Source organism: Spermophilus citellus (assembly GCF_964194105.1).
Source record: "Spermophilus citellus genome assembly, chromosome: 10".
NCBI classification, from domain to species: Eukaryota; Metazoa; Chordata; class Mammalia; order Rodentia; family Sciuridae; genus Spermophilus; species Spermophilus citellus.
In genome coordinates, this window is record NC_138197.1 from 66,378,825 (window position 1) to 66,398,892 (window position 20,068).

At 38.5% G+C, this 20,068-nt stretch overlaps 1 protein-coding gene across 5 annotated transcripts in view; it reads right to left on the bottom strand.

Moving 5' to 3' along the window:
• SLC38A1 (solute carrier family 38 member 1) overlaps window positions 1–20,068 on the bottom strand; it is a 72,095-nt gene that overhangs the window by 11,253 nt on the left and 40,774 nt on the right. For all 5 annotated transcript variants that reach the window (XR_014024243.1, XM_081311720.1, XM_081311722.1 and 2 more), the window contains 7 exons: window positions 7,463–7,536; window positions 5,839–5,931; window positions 5,482–5,563; window positions 4,371–4,453; window positions 2,868–2,926; window positions 2,634–2,750; window positions 1,323–1,402 (listed from right to left, as the gene is read on the bottom strand). Coding sequence is in view for 4 of the 5 variants with exons in the window: in XM_081311720.1 (XP_081167846.1) it covers window positions 1,323–1,402; window positions 2,634–2,750; window positions 2,868–2,926; window positions 4,371–4,453; window positions 5,482–5,563; window positions 5,839–5,931; window positions 7,463–7,536 (588 nt within the window). In the remaining variant the exon portion in view is untranslated. The remainder of the gene's footprint in view (window positions 1–1,322; window positions 1,403–2,633; window positions 2,751–2,867; window positions 2,927–4,370; window positions 4,454–5,481; window positions 5,564–5,838; window positions 5,932–7,462; window positions 7,537–20,068) is intronic.

Genomic DNA, 20,068 nt, shown 5'->3' on the forward strand with positions numbered 1-20,068 from the left:
ATCTCCAGAGCAGGAGGTACTCAAGAGATAGCACTGGCGATGAGGGTGGGCTCTCTCTCAGGTCCAGTCTACTCTGGGGTTGGAATGACCCTTTTAAGTTTTTTAAACTGCTCAAATAATTAATCTACAAGACTGTATTCTATAACAGACCACAGATAGTCATAACATTTAGTTGTGTCCTAATACAGAATCTGGGATGTCATGAGAGCATGGAAAATGAGGAAAACGAGCAGTACATACTTGAGAAAATGATAAACTAAAAGCAGACCATTAAACTGAAAAATGATAAAGACATATTTAAATTCTCTAAATGTAGGATCACGAATTTATATGCAGAGTTTAAATAAAAGGAAACATTTCAAAATTTGGCCATTTATCAATTAAATATGAAAGGGGAAGAATTGAGAGAGAAGTCAATGCTAAATGACATCAATATTTTTGTCTAAAAATGGAGATGAATAACTATATTGTATATCTTTTCTGAACCTAAGACTATTCCTTGATGACTATTTTTATATAGAATAATCTGATAACAGGAGAACACCAGAGGAGATTTATAAGCTGGTCTTTACTCTTCTCTAAAAGGACAATCAAAAATAAATCCATAGAATCATCTTAATAATTTCAAACAACAATATTATTCTTCTGGGCTGGGGCTGTAGATCAGTAGTAGAGGGGCTTGCCTAACATGTCAGGCACTGGGTTTGATCCTCAGCACCACATAAAAATAAATAAGTAAATAAAGATATTGTGTCCATAAAAATAATATATTATTCTTTCTAGTTTGTAGCCTTAATATTAATTTCCTATTGTCTGATTTACCAGCCCTTTCTACCCCAACCATCAGGGGAATCAAAGACAGTGCATTTAGCAGTTTCCAGATCAGTCTGAAGATTATCATTACTTGAAAACTAAGCACAAGGAACAAAAAAGCAACACAAGTACTTGAACTCTCTCCTAAGTTAATACAATATTTGAAAATACAAATTAACTAAAAATCCCACAGGATTGACCACTTTCTATATTTATGGCCAAAGAATACTGCAGATTTCTGGATTTTTAAATACAGTACTTAAGAATGGCAAATGTCAGTCAATGTTGAAACTGGGTGATGAATCTGTGGTGGTTCATTATATAAGATTTTATTTATTTATTTATTTTTTAGTTGTTGATAGACCTTTATTTTATTTATTTATATGTGGTGCTGAGAATCGAACCCCACTGAGCCCCAGCCCCAGCCCATAAGATTTTATCTTAATATAGAACTTGTCCACTAATGAGGGGGCATAAAATGATCAAGATATAAAAATGAAATCTCTTACTCTTTAAGCTCACTGTAGATTGGCAGGACTGATGGGTGGCAGACAAATGCAAATGCGATGGTTGGTAAAGCATACACGGTCTATTTGAAAGAAAAAGAAATAAACATTAAGAAAAAGACATCTTTACCATAAAAATTATACAGCTCACTCCAGTGTTTCCAGAGCTGTTTTTTATCTGACAGCTCTTCAGAATCTCTGGATTATTTGGTAATTAGGAAAGTTTTGATCTTTAAAACAGGAGCAGCTTTTCTCAGAGGGCTTATCTAGCTCTAGCCATTAGGCGTTTGTCACATAACGGCTTTAGATCTGGCCTGCCTACAGGGTGTTTATGCACTGCAAGCGCAGGAAACCCATGCTTAAGTGGCATTAGTCAGTTACATGGCAATTTTCCTACATCACACTCTCACTGGATCCCTACAGCAGCCCTGAGCAGCAGAGAGGCCATTGCTTGCTGTTCTTGGAATCCCTCGGACAGGTTAGGTAATGTGTTTAGGACTTCCACCTCTGTTTGACAGCTCTTTGGCTAGGTCAGGTGCATCAAAGAGTACTTAAAAGATAGCATCTAAAAAGAAAGCTAGTGCCATAGTTCAGTACTTTGTATCCTTAAAGTGAGAGAGAGAGAGAGAGACTTATTTATTCTCTTAGATAAGATTTTTTTTAACTCTCAAACTCAATAGAATTTGTTATAGAAAGGGAAATTGATAGAGAAGGGAAGAAAAGTTAGTATATCTCCTGTTCTTACTTTGCTGAAGTTCTATAGGAGACCTGGTCCCACAAAACCCTGGGAGATAAAGAAAAGGATTCTCTTTTTGACACAAGGGATATGACTTGCCTAAGGACTGAAATCCAAGCCTGACGGACCACAGAGTCCATGGTTCCCCATAATATCAACCCTATTTTACAGTATAAACATTTTTTTACATGCCAATTCGTGGTGATAAGTCTATATTTCAACTGTGCAAACTGAACAGGTTTGAGGTATTCCTTCTGTCACCATCATATAAATGCAGTGGGCTAAGGATATTAAGCATCACCCTGTACTCTACCTAAGAGAAAAGCTGAGATAATTACCCAGAAAGAAATTTTTACAGTAAATGCTCATGGTTTGTCTTAAGCAGATAAGAAGTAAGGGGAAATATATTTCCATACATCTCAAAGGTCTCTGAATGGACTGTGGAATACAAAAGCAATGACCCCGTGTGTTCTTACAAGAACTAATATACTCAAAACAGTGTAATTTTACAAGTATGAGAAATATATTGGCCTTAATCAATATGTTCTTGTTTATCTTTAAAGGATAAGGAAACTTACCTTAGAATTGAAAGTAACATATTTTGGCGTACACATGTCAGCATTTGTTGAATTAGCATTTGCTGTTGAATTTAGCTCTCGAAAACCACAGGGAATTTGAAATTTCTTGTAGATAACCTGGTATTAAAAAAAAACACCAGAGAAACTATATAGATTTTACTAAAGCCAAACAATGAATAATTGTTACATGGCATTGTACTATGTCAAAATCAAACCATTTCAATCAGCACTTACCACTATTAGGAAAAAGACCATACAGCTCAAGGAAAATCCACTAGTATATCCAAGATATCCTTTAAAAAGTAAAAAAATAAATTGCTATTATTATTTCATCAATTATTTCATTTCTTTCAATGCATTATTTGAAGCCTAGCTTGGAACTCCAATAATATGCACACATGCCCATGTGAATACAAGATTTATTATTTGACAGTGCTACTTTATTGGCAAAAAAAAAAAAATTAGGGCTTTGAATAAAAGCATTATATTAGGTGTTTTGATTTCAGTGCTCCCTGGCACACTAGAGAACACAGATTCCCAGAATTCAGGGAAAAGGAGCCTCCCAATTTTGGCCCTAGGCCTGTGTGCTGATGTTCTTTCTCTAAGGCAGTCCTACAGGCAAATCCATTTACTCCTCAATGCTCTGTAGTTCTTCACCGTGCACACTGTGTGCACACTGAGTGTCAATTATAACAATTCTTCCCCCAGATGACAGGCACAAGATGTGAATTTCTAGGGATAAATGGCATATCTGAGGAGCTTTACTTGTTCCCCTTAGAATCCAACTGGGATTCTAAGAACTCCATCTGCCTCTCTGCACAGCCTCTAGGAAGGTGAAGTAAGTGGGTTCCTGGGAACTGCATTCTTCTCATCCCTGAGGAAGGGCCCTTCTCTGGCATCATAGAAAAGCCTACACCAACCCAGAAAGTAGAAAATTAAGTATTTAAAAGAAAACAAGTCTATTTAATAAACTTCATAGAAGCTATAGAAGTGTGACTTTTCTTTTTTTTTAACAGGGGGAAAAAAACTGCTTCATAATTATTTTTGGAAGAACATTAATCCAAAATTTTGCCTTGAATTAGCCCAGATTTTAAGAAAAATGCCTCTTAGAGGTTTTTGACTATACAGCAACCTGGCCTCATTACTCAATGTATGAAATTCTCTTAACAGCAGGCATACTTGTCTCCAACTCACAAGCATAGAAACAAATGTCAAAACCAAATGGATGTGACTTGGAGATCATGTCATTTTTGACTTTAAACTTTTTCACTCTCCTTTCAGCAAGGGAAATCACTGATATTGGCTAGACTTGAAATTTAAGAGTGATTCATAACACTTTGGGGTATAAATACAAGCAACTTTCTGTCTTGATATTAAATATGAAAATCTGTCTAAATAATCAGAGTATTTATGACCTCATAAGAAGAGAATTCCATTTTCAGGACTTTCCTTGGGGCAACCTGTATACTGTATTATCGGCCCCAAAAACCTTCCCTTTGCTCACCCCAGCTTAGTAGAGGGACTCCTCAGGAAGTCACATACTGATGTGTTTTCCTCACACATTAACACTGGGCCTGATTAATACTTGCAATTTATGATTCACTTAATTATGACCCTGCAAGTGGAAGTACAAGGCAATGTTGTTCATTTTTATGAGGCTTCTAAATCGTGTGGGCACTGTAGAGATTATGGGCAAGATAAAGGCAAGATAAAGATAAAGGCAAGATCTTTCCTTACCTAAATTCTTCAAGAGACACAGAGGGAGAATTATGCCAAAGGTAACCATCACCACCAGAACTCGGCCGTCCACATACCAGGCTCTGAAAGGCAGGTAAGCAGCTAGGTTCTATGTTTTGTTTAGAAAGTGACACGCCTGCCCCAGGTAAAATTTCATGATATATTGTAATACATGTTTATTACTAATTTTACCATTGATATTTTTAATCATTATTCAGGTTTTATCCAGACACTTTAACCCAACCATTACTCCTTTACTACTGCCTCACTCCCAGGTAATGAAAGAAGGGGAATGAACTTTGTCTCTCATTGGCTAAATGTGGCATTCCTCTGAATTATTTATGTAGTTTCAAAGCTGAATGAATACATTGCATTCTGTCAGATTACAACTTGTCCTATCAATTATTTAAAGAGAAAGTTCCTTTTTGTTTTGCTTGGCTGGTATCAGTGAGAATCAAGTCACCACAGGTAGGCAGTTCTCTCTCGCTGATCCCTTGGATTTGACCTTGAATCCCGAGGATAGAGCACTAGAACTCTGGCTCCTACAATTCTCCAAAGGAAAACAGAAACTAAGACTAATAAGAACTATTAAACAAGAAAGAGTCAAAACATAATTCCTATGCCAAAAGTGGCTGGCAACATTTTCCAGGGTTAGCAACATCTTTAATGAGGTTCGTTCATATAAATTTTGCTCCCCAAATGCTATAAGCCTTTAAGTAAGAGGCTAGGGTCTTATTTTTTGTATTTTTTTCATGTTCTGCTTCTGTGTAAAAATATTCTATATCTGTTCTATTTCACAGAAATTTGATATAGATTTCAGGCTCATGGGAAAATGTAGTATCAATTGTTTGCAGCATAACAGATAATTCTACCTTTAAACGTTCATATTCAAATGGCTCTCCCTGCTTCTTTCACTTATATATCCCCAAAGAAATTTATTGTTGAACAAAGGGGGAAAAAAAAAAAACCAGCCAAGGAAAAACTCTGTTTCTGCAATTTTCATAAAACAAAAGCTTTGGTTAGCCTGCATTTAAATTAAAAACATTTTAGTTTTATTACACACACACACACACACACACACACACACACACACACAGAGTCTATAACTTACGAAAATGCCTCTTCCTTTCCCATCAGAAATTTTATGGCAGAGGGTAGTTCATTTTTTACTATGAAGAGGTAGCTCAGCATTGCTGGAGGAAAATGAGAACATTTTTAGAAAGATAATACCAAGGATCATATTGCAAGCTATCTAGAAGTCTACCAGCCTGTTCTTAGACTAACCTTCAATAAGACACAAAGGTAGCTTTAGCAGCCCTAGTGGGATATTTGTCTTTAAGTAAGAACGGCTATCTCTGCCTTACATTCCATGTGTGATAACTACTTGAATTGTGTGGATACCCCACTACCAGAATTAGAAAAGGCAATAAGTTACATACTTTATGTATGGAAAGTATGTTCTCTTTACCTCCAGTGTTCTGTAGAGAGGTGGCTCCAAAGATGACCAGCTTCCCTGTGGTGCCAAAGACTTGTTCTCCCAGCTTTTCATAAACCATGCAGCCTATTTAAGAGTCAAAATTAAGGACACAATCCTGTTGACCATTCCTCAAATTATTCTGTGTCTTTCTCAAACTCAGACAAATAGCAGCCAGCTTGACTATGCAAGGGTTAATGCATTACATTGATAAAATAACATCTTGACATTTTCAAAGGTCAGACATGATCACCATTTCTCCTTTTTCAAGCTGGCTACAGTAGCATTATAATTAAACTCTAGATCATATGGCTTATTTTAAAATATCTCTATCTTACTGGAGGGCAATTCCCACTTTCATCTTTTTCTCAGGTTTGGTATGTACTACTGAAGAATTGATTAAAAAAAGATCCTGGTGTTTAAAACAAAAAGATTCCTTTATGATTAACTACCTGAACAGATCAGGCTAACAAAGAATTATCTTCATAACATTCCATCAATCCCTCTTGTCCTAAATATAATGATAGGCTTCTAGTAGTAATCACATAAGAATTCTGATCATTCATAAAATTTAGTTCAAAGAAAGCCGCAGACAAGTCTGAGCCAAGACTAATCTGGCTGTAGCAAAATTCTAAAGTGATCAAAAAGCTCATATCAGTAGATACTAAAATTGTTATCCATTCATTAACAACAACAACAACAAAAACTGCCTGGATAGGGTGGCTGAGGCAACATCAAGGGCAGCCTGGGCAACTTACAGACCCTGTCTCAAACCAAAAATTAAGAGCTGTGTGTATGGCTCAGTTGGTAGAGTATTTGCCTAGCATGTGGGTGGTTCTGGGTTCAATCCCCAGTACCCCCAAAAGAAAAAAAGACAGAACAACAACAAAAAACAAAACACAACGACCTGTTACATTTCTTTATGACAGTTCAAGAAAGCAATATGGATCAGGCTATAATTAAACCTTTATTTAATCTCTCATAAGACTGGTGTTTAAACTAGACAATGGGTAGATCCTAAATTTATTACAAAATGTTCCAGTTATCTGTATACAATAATAGCTGGCCAATGTGGTTTTAGCTAATGTAAAAGTCAAAGTATTACAAACATAATCCAGTGTCCCAGGAATAGAAAATAAACACTTCAGGTATTACACTGCCCAGAGAACTTGAAGTCCTTGGTAGCTGTCTCCCTCCCACACTGCCTCAGGAGTAACATTTTCTCCTTGGAATATGCACCAAAGAGGATAAAAGGTCTATTTACTTTTTAAAACCTTGGAGGTTATGATATAAAACATGCAATCTTTGTTCAGGATTTACGAAGGCCTAAGGGAAAACAGAAGCCTTGAAAATGAAGTCATCTTGAAGTAGAAAAACAGATGCAACTAAGGGTTCACTTTAAATGACAATGCTATTTGCTCATTGCTCATGACAATTTAAACTTGAGTGCGTGTTTCTCTACGCAAATAACACAATAAGTCTTCCAGTTACTGTAGGTCAAAGTAGTCTTTCTTTTTAATAATCAAATTGCTGAACAAAGAGAGCATCGTTTGTTCACAATTCACCATGAACATTATTCACCTCAGCCTTAACAAAATTAGACTTTTTCTTAGCTTACCTGTTTCCTTGGAACAGATCAATAGAAGGTTTATTGAATAGATGGACAGCAATGTTACTGAAGTCAAAAGTATCCTGAAGCAAAGAAAATAAATTCTGTTGTAATAACTAGAAAACAGCATATTCTGATCTTGCATTCTAGAAGGGCAAAGGTTTATTTATATGGTTAACACTATTTGTTAATAGTATCCAAAATGTGGAAACTGTTAGTCACCCTGCTTTAGAAACCTCAATAAAAATGTCCTACCAAATAAAAAAGTGCTCATTAGAATCTGAGTAAGTCTACCAGTTCAAGTTCTTTATGTAATTCGAAGCCTAAACAGCTCTCTGGGAACATTTCAGTTGAGATGACTGTAAGACCACGTTGTGAAACAACACATTTTTAGTGTAGGGTATGGATAGTCTCTCTTTACATCTGGGTGAGAAAGTGGTTTGGGGGTGGGGAGTGAAAGAAAAAGCTTGCAGGGAGTGACCTTCCAAGAGAGACCACGTGACTCTGGGCAACTTGCTTCACTGCTTCCATGGGTGAATTGAAGACACAAGCCAAAAGATGTGACCTTTCCCCCTATGGTTATTTTCAAATCTATACATTGTACCACTTATCTAATTTCCTTGTTTTTTGCATGTGGTTCCTCTGAGATGCATACCCACCTCTTCCAGTGGGGAGATTCTGACAATCAAGCATAATGAAAAGGCTTTTTTCAATGATGAACTCATGTTTTTGTTTTAGTACATCTGGCTCATTATGAAACCTTTCTCAAGAAAATTTACAGTTAAAATGATGTGGGAGATTACATAGATTATTTCTGAATCCTTCGGTTAAAACTGACATGATACTAAAAATAAAGCCCATTTATTAAAAAGAGGGGGGAAAATATTCCATTCCCCAAGTGAAACCACTCACTCTCTGATGTAGGGAAATATAGACCTAGAACAATAAATTACTGCAATTGATTCCATGTTTGAGTAAATAAAGGCAATTATTTTCCTAGCAAGTGCTGTTGAGAGGCACTTGGCACAACATGCTGTTCTCCGCGGGGCTCCTACTCCTGATCCTCCCCCACTGCACACCTGTTGAACTCCAGGGGCTCTTGGCCCAGCTCAGAGGCCATCTCATAGGGCCATTCCTTTGCACTGGGTGGAATGACTGTTCCTTAGTCTCTGGTCCTATAGCATTTTGCTTCTCCTGCATGCAAAATGCTGTGGAGGAAAACAGGAAGTACAGAATGGTCACCAGCTAAACAGATGGACTGACAGAAATTGGTCAGAAAACAAGAGAGTCAGAGCACTTGGGAGGAAAAATAGAAAACCCAACACTTTGTGTATAGGCCAAACTGTCTTGCCAATAAAGGGGAATTTAGATTAATTATGCTGACTGAGGAGATACCTTCAAGATGCATATTTGTTTAGCTTGATCGAGGAGATTAAGATGGTAAGTGATTAAGGGGGGTGACTAAGATGGTAAGGTAAGTCCCTTACAATCTTTGCTGGTTAAAGGACATAAAACATTGAGAGCAAGTGTTTATTGATCAACCCAGTAGCTTTGACATATGTAATGAAACATGATTTGATATGCTCTGTGAGAGAAAAAGATACAGGATCAAATTGTAGCTTGATTTTTTTTCCCCTATAAGATAAATAATTATGTTAAAAAAAGTAAACTTTGAGTTTTATTCAGAGTTTTCTCAAGTTCAGGGATCCTGAACACTAAGTGGCGACTTTTAATGTGCATATGACAGACCCTGGAGGCACAAACAGAACAGTATGGGCTTCCCAGTGAGGAGAGGGTGGGTGCCATCTTAGGATTTTGTCATGTGCTATTCTGGGGTGATCATGTGACCTAATCGGACTCTGCTGGGGCCTGATAAGAACAGTACAGGAGGTATTACTACAGACCCAAGGCCTTGCAGAAAGATGTGCCTAGCAGGAAGTATTAATTACTTAGCATCTATATAATGATTTACCAAAAGCTCTAAACTTGGAAGAAACTAAATACCTAATAGCAAAAGAAATATTCTATGAAAACATTTGCAGTGTTCTCTTCGCTAATAGCCCCTGGAACCACATGGTTGTCTCTTCCCGCATTCTATAGTTGAATCTCTTAGTGGATGATGCTCATCAGTGGGCCTCTGGCCCTTGTCAAAGAATTGAAGAATTTCTTCATAAAATCCTGTTACACCTTTTCCTTTATCAGATGGGATAAGTGTCGATCAGAGAAGATTGGAGTAGGATGATTCCCGATTTTGTTCCCCACTTTAAAACACAGCAGGATGAAGTGCTCCCACAGCGACGGAAACAGTTCTGCTCCCATGTTTAAAGGACAGAACACTGCACCCCACAGGAAAGGACACATAGCGAGTGTCCCAGAGCCTCTGCATTTAACCATTCAATCTATGAAGACTCTCTTTCATCCCTCACAGAATATGAATCTTTCCTTTCATGACTGAAAACTAACATACAACAAAACTTTTTTTTCCCCTTGTCAGGCCACTATAAAAGCAAACTGTGTAGGTAGAATTCTAATAATTCTTCTGGGATATCAGAAACTAACATTAACAAGATTAAAATTTAGAAAAGGATACCTCTTTATTTAGATTCTTAGAAATAAGCCGTATGTTGTCTAATTGACTCTAACAGATCCCACAATGGTTTAAGAAAACCAAGTCGGAGATGCTTTGAAACAGAAACCATGACATTTAAAGGAAAACTCTGAGAGGAACAATGGGAGAGACCGTGAGGGCTTATTTAAACACTGGTGTTGAGTAGCACGATGCCCCTATTTGTCTAAATAGGTATTTGAACACATAATTATGGCTTCCTGGAAGAGAAACACTAGCTGGTATTCTTGAGTTAACAAAGGGGAACACGAGTAATTCCTTTTTTAATTTTATCTGGATTATCATTTAAGCCTCCACACTGTTAACCATTGGCCGAAAGTTTTAATACGGCTGGCACAAACACTGGTGGCTGGAAAAGGCATTTTTACATGATACTTGGGGTTTTGAGATGTTGATATTTCACACTTGTGTCTGGCCTTGACTAGAGGGGATCTAGGGCATGTAACTAGATGGGCCGAGGGGCGGTGGGAAGGTCAGAACTGTGAAGAATGTGATCAGGAAATTTTGTCTCCTGGGAGGATTGCTAGGGAACTCTAGAGGATTTCTAGACTTGAATCAGGGACAGACCTTCCCAGACGACCTCGGTCTAGATCTACACCCAGTATAAGAAACTGCCACACTCCACGCAAACATACAGGTACCAGATCTGCAAAATATATTCTGAGAGGGGACCCATTAGGCAACTTGTTCTGTTTCTGGATAGTTCTGTGCTTTGGAACTGAGACTGAGCTGAAATCACTGCTGCTATTCTACCCTTGGTCCTCACTTTACCCTCAAGATCTGTTTGAATCTACCTGAAATCTAACCCCTCTTCTACCTAACAATCCCTCCGAAGGTGACTTAAACACCTCCAGACTTTTCAACGGTTCATCTTGTGAGAAAGGGTTCAGATGATTTCCTCTTCCAAGGCCTGTGTGCTGAGACAAGCACAACACTACAACTTCAGTTTCTGTCCAGATAGTGCAAAGCATGATGTGATTTTCTGTTCTCTTGAGTTGGACATCATATTTCTTTTAAGGCAAACTATTTGGGGATTCATTTTTATGGCGGTCATATCACACTTCTCATTCTTTTTGAGCTCTGGTATAAAATGCTCCTAGGCCAAGTCTGCCTGATTCTAGCCTATCCTGTCTACTTTTTTTAAGTGTAAAATTCTACATTTATTTTTATTACATTTTATCTCTCAAGTCTTGTGCTATCTTTAAAAATTCTTCTTCTTCTTCTTCTTTTTTTTTTTTTTTTTTTGGTTCTACCCATCTCAGCAGCTTCGTATCTTCAGTGTACCTTCATGAAGCCTCTGATCCTGACTGAATAGAACAAGACAATCTGCAAATGACTCACTGTCTAGCTGACGGCTCAAGCCAGAAGCCTGGAAGTCACTGTTGATTTCTTACCTATTCTCTCATTCCTCATACCCAATTCACAAGCAAAGCTCTTATCATTTCTACCTCCAGAATATATCCCAAATACATAAGCTGCTTTTCCTATCTCCACTGACATCAGTCTAAGGAGCTATCATCTTTAACTTCTGATAACTTTTACCCATCTCCCTTTTTGTACCTCCTTAGATCTATCCTTCACCCAGTAGCCAGAATCATTTTTTATTTTATTGCTTTTTTGTGTCTCCATCACCAGATTACAGGACAGGCCATGGTGACTGAATTCACCTACTTACCTGTTTACACTAAACACCAAACACACAAACAATAGACTCTTAGCTAAGAATCAGTGAACTTACAAATATTAGGATCTGTTTACACTCAACACCAAACACACAAACAAGAGGTTCTTAGCTAAGAATCAGTGAATTTACAAATATTAGGATCTCGTTTGCAAGTTAGGTGAGTCTATATCAATACCTTGGTAAAATCAAGACTTATTTAGGATAGTCCCTGTGACCTACTAGTTTATCCAGATGTTGAAAGATGATGTTAGGCTGAGTTAGAAGGTGCACATCTGTAATCTCATCTAATTGGGGGAGAAGGGAACTGAGACAGGAGGGTCACAAGTTCAAGTCCAGTTTTGACAACTTAGTGAGACACTGTTTCAAAATTTAAAAAAATAAGTAAATAAAGGGCTAGCGATATAGCTCAGTGGTAGAGCATCCCTGGGTTCAATCCTCAGTATCAAAAAAGAAAAAGTTAATTTAATGCCATTTAGGGAAGTTTTAAGTCTCTTTGGAGCAATATTTTCTGTGTTAACTGCACATAAACAAGCCATTTAGTAATTTGCTATATAACATTGCTTGGAGTCCACTTTTTGCCACTTTTGAAAGCTGGGATGAAATCTGCCTACTTCCAATCCTCAGGGATACTCCTGCTCTCCATGAGTTCTTAAATATTTGTGACAGAGGCTTAAGATACATTTACTCTATTTGCTACTAGAAAATTTGACTCATATCAAACAATGAACTTCTACACACTTATGTTTTGAATCATATTGACAGGAATGTAATTCTTTATTCTTCCATAACTTACCCAAAGATTCTATGGATGAAGTTACAATAAATTTCATTTTTAAAATACGATATGAGAATAAGATGGAAAGGTTTGACAACAAACAGAACCAAAATATTTAAGGTGGCTGAAATGCTCTACACCATGATCACAAGTGTAATCGGGTAAACTTATCAAATCCTCTCCTTTGAACTGGGGATTTTATTGTATATAAAGTATACCTAACAACAAAAACAAACAACCCCAGAAGACTTTAAGGGAGATGAGACTATATTTTTAAAAGCCTTGTTATACAGCAAGATTCAAGTGACACTCCCAACCCAGCATCAGAGCCCTTGCGAGGGGTGGAGGTGAAGCAGCTGTCACTGCTTTGGATCCAGAAATAGCTCAGATGGGGGTGTTGGGGGCTGGTTCCCAGCTGAGTGCTTTCAACTCCTCCAAGACCCGCTGTTTTCAAAAGAACAGAGAACCCGTACCAGCCCTCTCAACAGAACAGAGAACCCGTACCAGCCCTCTCGACTCTCCCTTGCCAAAGCTGAAAGGAGCTAATTGGGCAGGTATGGGCTGGGACCTGAAATTCTGCATTCTAACATGCATTCCAAAAATGCTTGTGCTTGCTGGTCCATGGACCACACGTGGAGGGCTGAGGTTTAAAGCCTCCCAGTTAGATGCCGTGGTGCATGCTTGTAATCCCAGCTACTTGGGGGAAAAATTTAAAAAATGAAACAATCTGAGACAGGAAAACTGCAAGTTCGAGACCAGCCTGGGCAACTTAGCAAGACCCTTTCTCAAAATTAAATTAAAAGCCTTCCCCAGTCTTTTTAGCTTGATTGGTAGTGTGCCCAATCTGGCACTGGGTTCACCCCCCAGTTCCAAGAGAAAAAAATAAAATAAAAAAAGGCTCAAGCTCTGGCCCCATAAATCTCAGTTGTTTCTGTTTCTCAGCAAGGTAGTCCGCCACACTGTCTAGGCCTGTGTGATAGCTCCATTGTCTGGAACATAGACCCATAGTTACCCAGGTCAGACTGCAATGAAAGGAAGCACTTCACAGCTGAATTGCACATTTTTGGGTTGATTTCCTTAAGCTTTCCTTACTTCACCAGGATATATATTTAAACATTATTTTCAAATTCTTCTCCTCCATGTTGCTCTTTCTAAAAGTGATCTGAGGCTTACCACACTACATAATGCTTCCTCTTCTTTCTTTTTTGGTCAGCTGATCCTATATTGAAATATTTTTCTTTGTCCTTCTTAACTAGCTGGGCATCCCACTCATCCCACTGCTGTCATCTAGGATGTCACTAGGGTGGTGGCCATCAGCATCTCAGCCCAGAGACTGGGCAGTCCCTGGGATCTCCTTAAGGGTTCCAGAAAGTTCTTTGGCTAAATGTCATTGCCATATCTGTTGGGCAATGTTGGAGGTCTCATAAAAAGTCATATTCCTATGTTTGAAGTTTTTCTATTTCTTTCTGTCTCTTCGTGATTCCTTGAGGCTTTGAAGATCAAGGTAGAGGTAGAAGCCTGAATCCAGGCCTATCTGTCCTAAAGGTCAGCTTCACTACAATCCTCAGCTCTGTCTAGTCACCAGTTGCCTTGGCAATGTATCATCAACCTGTTTTGGAGGCTGATTCAGGGGTGCGATCTCAGGATCCAGCGTGGACGTGGCACCTGCCTGCTGATAGTCCACCTCAGGCACAGAGTGTTGATCTCAATGGGATCAAACCTGGGTTGCGCAGTAGGAGCAGCTGGTGCTGGATGAACCTGGATCATGACAACTGAAGAAAGTTGCACCTTCGCCTCCTCCAAAGTCAAAATCCAAAGCCTAATTCTTCCTCTTCTAAATCCAGTTGGAAGCATAAAACTTCAACCATCCTCAATTAAGTGAACAGAACAATCTGTAAAAAAAAACTCCCTGAGCTAGAATTTTTTAAATGGTCTTAATACTTGTTCTGTTTTTATTTATGTCAACCCACAACCCTCACTTCAAAACTCAGACATACTGCTGGTTGAGAAAAAATTAAAATCCAGTACCAAAGAACTAGATAAACCAAGGGAAGCACGTTGCTTTTTGGTTGATCATCTTCCTGCAGCCCTGACCCTCTGCTGCTGGCCTCTCTCTCTCCTGTTCCTACCTCTTACCTTCCGGCTTTCCCAACCATCCCTGCTGTCCACCTGCACCTCTTCATTCATCTTTCATCTTTGTTACCTCTCATCGTCTTCCATCCTACCTCCCATTCCTCCAAGGGAAATATGTGTACGGAGAGAATGAAGATCTGAAAACTGTTGACAGAGGACAGACCTTCCTGAAAGTCATGGAGGGGCTGGGCAGCGTGGAGGACTCAACTATTGATGGAGACCAAGAACGTGAAGTGCTGTCTGTCTGCCTGGTTGGAAAACTCAGAACCAGGACAGTGTGCTGGACAGTCAGTGGAAAAGGAAGCAGGGTACGAGCAAGTGAGGGACCTTGATATTTAATCTGGACAGAGAAAGAGGCACTGACCAGAGGTTCTCCATGAGCTTCAAGGCCAGGAACAGGTCCTGTCCTGTGGAAGCCATGCCAGGTGGGAGGCTTACATGAAGAGGCAAAGGACACAGGGAAAGAATCCTTTATTTAATGAGAGCTCAAATGGAAGGAGACGCCTGAAAGTGAAGAGAGGGACGAGGGTTTTGAGTCCCCTAGTTCATATGAATATTTTAGATATTCTGAAAAATTCAAAATTATCTTTTGCATCAAGTAAGTTTCTTGAACTTTATTTATTTTATTTTATTATTTATTTATTTGGTACAGGGGATTGAAATCAGGAGGCACTCGACCACAGAGACACATCCCCAGCCCTATTTTGTATTTTATTTAGAGACAAGGTCTCACTGAACTTGCAATCCTCCTGCCTCAGCCTCCCAAGCCGCTGGGATTACAGGTGTGCACCGCTGTGGCCAGCAGCTTTAATTTATTTTAATGGGAATTCAGTATGATTAATAAAATACTTTATTGGTTATTAGCAATGATAAATTTTAGAGTATTCACTATATGTCAGGTCTATCAAATGCATTTTTTCTGGTGGTGGGATGTACTGGTACACTTTGGTAGTGGTACACTTTACCACTAAGCTACATCCCCAGTTCCTTTTTATTTTTATTTTGAGACAAGGTGTTGCTAAGTTGCTGAAGCTGGCCTCAAACTTGCAACCCTCCTGCCTCAGCCTCCTGAGTTGATGGGATTACAGACATGCACCACCATGCCCAACACAAATTTTTTTTTCATATTTCACTTATAAGTAGGACTATTACATTCCTATTTTGCAGATAACTGAAGTCCAGAGAGATTAAGTATTTTTGCCTAGGGTCACACAGCTAGCATCAGAGGATTAGCACACCGGGCTTAGGTAGCATGTAATTATTTGTAGTATTTCCAAATTGAGCTAGGAAATAAAAGGGATGATTTTAAAATGCTGGCCCAGCAGCAGGTAGGTATCAATTATTTGTACAATTCCTTCCATTTCTTTTCTTATAAGTCAGTCTAAACTCTTTACTGTAAAACTTCTCTTAAGCTAGCCTGTGGGTTAGGTACTTTCCCTTGTCTAGAAAAAGTATCACTGATGTCCAAATCAAATAATACCTAATGTTCATATGATCCTAAAAAGAAAGAAGTATTTAAAAGAGGTATGAAGGCAGAAATAGAAGCTTACCAGTTTAGCTTACCAGTTTAGCTTTGTGGGGTTAAAAAGTTAGCAGGAAGTCTGAGCTTAAATGAGGAAGTTGTACTAGTAAGAAAGAAAGCCGTGTGCTACTACCACTTCCTGTTTTTGCCTATAGTTGGTAAAGCACTGTGGGTTTTGTGGGTGCTTCATTTATAACTGCTGACACCTCCTCCTTCCTGTTCTTGCATTCCATAAGGACATCTGCTGGTTGCTCTTCTCCTCAAACCTACATCCTTACCCTTTAAAGTGATGCCCCCTTTTCATATGTGGAAAAATTCCACATACCATTAAAATAGACAAATATGCAGTTCTTGGTGGGTATTTTGGACTTTTCCCCAGTAAAATGGTAAATGTGGGGTTTCATTCAAACTTTGACACTCCATTTCCATGGTAATGTTGCACACTTAAGGAGATGAGGTACAACAGCAATGCCCAATGGACATGTTGCCATACTCACCTTATCCCAGGAATCAGTGTGATTCTAGGCAAGCCACTTAACCTCTGAGAATTTTAGTTTCTTTATAAAATGGGGATGATAAATAGGGTAGTTATAGAGAGTCCATGAAACAATGTATATATTAAAACTATCTTATTCTTTTTAAAAACCTTTTAAAAAATAAAAACTCTTCTGAGTTAGCAAGCCACACAAAAAGGGACTGTGGGTAGCTTTGGTCTATGGGCTGTCATGTGCCGACCAACCCTTGATATAGATGTAGATCTTTGATACCATGTGCTTGATATAAGGAGAAGTCTGTGGCCATAGAACAAAGCAAAACTAACCAGTCCACACAGGAGCTGTTTCCTAATCTATTAAACCAACTACCACTCTGTGAGTAATAAAAGTTCAAGCTAACCTTGCCAATCTAACTCTCTGAACTACATTTAAACTACCCTACTCTGCTGATACCTACCCAGTCTCCTGCAAGCCAGAACGTGAATGGAAGAGGCATTCTACACATCATGGAGATGAATTAGGCTGTTAAAATCATGGACAGTAGAGTTGTCTTTTGCAAGCTAAGAAAAATACAGTGGACCCAAACAGAGGCCACCCCGTTGTCCTTGGGTTAGCACCAAGGTATCTGAGGTAACTGAGCACAAAAGAAGTGAACTCTTGTGCATGGACACGTGCACACACACATACGCACACACGCACACACCCACACACATTCCTATCTTTCCAGGCCAAGAGAATTGAATTCTTGGAACCCCTTATCAGATGCATGATAGATGACTCATAAGCTAAGTGCTCAACTTTTAAAACAATGGATGGGACTCTTCTCCTACTCATGCCAACTCTTTCTGTTTACAAAATAGACACTCATTGTTAGCATGACACTCACTTTCCCACTTCCCTATTTCTGAAAAGCTTCTAAATCCAATGAATTTCAATAGAATTCAGTGGCACTGCCACTGTCCTTTTTCACATGTATTTCAACTGCTGGCAAACCTCAATGTGCCACTTCTCCCGTTCCAGGATTATTATTTCCAAACAAGAGACCCCGATGCCAATAATTTTTGCTGCCAGCTGAGGGACAGCACTTTTCAGATCATTTCTAAAGAACCATGACTATAACTCAAAGAATTTTAAAAACAAGTAACTGATTGACAAGACAGAAGACGAATATGCCCATTATCCGAGGACCTCCTAGGATCATCCGGAAGAGTAGGGTTTCCTTACTGACTCCTTTAAATACCCCATTTTTATATCACGAGATCCTATTTGGTCTTTCCTTGGAACTGTGCAGAGGAAAAAAAGGACTTAACATTTACAAGGAATAGCTCAGAAAATGTCACAAAGACCATCTTTGTTACCACTAAATGAAAAATTATCATCTTGATAGGCGTCACTCCAACTTTTTAGAATACATATGAAGTAACCAAGCAATGGCAGTTCAAGAACAGGGAGAAAATTTGCAAAGGTACAGGGCAATCTCAACCCAATCTGGAGTTTGCTGACAGATGCTGAGAGACAGAGAGCTCTGCTGAGGTAGTTGTTTAAAATGAATATAAACCTCCTCATAAAATGAGAACATTTCTATGAAAGGACAACAAACTAGTTCCCACAATGTAGGAACAGGTACTTAGGGCCATGTGTTGATGAGTCTGTAGTTCCAATTTTATCTGTCTACCCTTAATGTGGGCGCAATTGTAAAATGCTGAATTTAAAGAGAAGAGAGACCTGGTAATCTAATCTCAGTTGACAAACACCCTTATTTTATTTTATCTTTACTAGGTGGCTATTTACTGGTTTGTTTGTAAACACTAGTTACAGACAACAAAATGATGTATTCTCTTATTGATAAAATAATGACAAATGGCCCACCAAGGCAAATATTAGGAGAAAGGGAAGAATTCAGCTACAATGAAAGCAAACAACCCACCACAAAATGAAGGTCATTGCTGTAAACTGACAATGACAATTACTGTCCTTTTTGCAAACAGCAATTTAACAACAAATGCCATTTTGCAATACTAACCTCACACTGTATTTCTTAACAATCTTTGAACTATTCTGAATTTTCAAATGAAGGAGACATTCTTAAGGAAAGTAAATAATAATCAGTGAGTTCCAGAACCTTCTGATTATTATCATTTCATCTCCATGGCCAACTAAAAATCTGAGGGTAAACTAAACCTTTTGGTTGACTTTGTGTCTCCTCTGTAAGTGCAACAATGACAAGAGCCAATGTTTTGCTTTAAACTTTGCTTTTTGTTTTGCGAAATATAATGCTTACATAATCATTCATTCATTTCAATAGACTCTATTGAGAAATACCTATATGCAAGCACTGTTCTAGATCCTCTTGGGGGTAAGGATCACAATTTGAATGAACAAGGAAAAATTTAACATGAATTCTGTTAAGTATTACCATCCTGTTACTTACTTACTGGAAATGTAGAGATTACACTGAAAAGTAAAGGAAGAGAAATCTCCCTTCCACTTTTGAGGATCAGAGAAGCACCTCTGGAGGAGATGGCATCTACCCTGAGTCTTACAGGACTGCCAGGATTCAGAAGCATGGAGAGATGAGGTGGGGTGGGGTGAAGTGGAGGCACCTCAGCTTCTATAGATTGGGAGATAACCAATGTGGCCAAAGCACAAGGCATAAGGTTGAAAACAGAATTTGGACCAGGCAGCACCACACTGATTTCTCATTTGAGCTCTTGTGGTCTACAGACACCAAAAATATTTTCTCAAGTTTTCTTTAGGTAAGAGGAAAAGGAGTTTTATTATATTGGTTTTAAGTTCTCTAGAGACCAATTTTTTCAACTAGTTTTTTCCTCCTAAAAGTACATTGCAAAAATAAATTCAAAGAGTATAAATTTTCCATATCTACTCCACTCCCAGACTCTCTCACTCTCCAGAAGTTCCCACCATCAATAGTTTTCTTGTCCAACCCCCTCAGATATTCTGGGCAAGAGGTACACAAACATACAGTCTCCATCCACGCTCACTGCCATCCAATATTCAGTTTGCTTTCACATAATAATATTATAATCTACAGTAAAAGTGCTGTTGGGAAACATGTCTATTTTACTCCTTAGTAATAATCTTATATTCTATTTTATGAAACTACCATGATTATTTAACCAATTTCCTAATGATGAACTTGGTCTTATTTGTCTTTGCTACTATGTGGTGTTCAATTTTTAATAACAGAAAAAGTTAGTTACCTCTTTGCTGGGAATTAAGTTCAAGGGCTCCTGAGGCAGTAGGAAATCCTTAAACTGCACATGAGGAAAAGCATGAAAAATACAAAGTTGCTGTTGAGCAGTTCAGCTGCTCTACTGGTTTTGTAATATACTGTAGGCATATGTTCTATTCACTGTGACC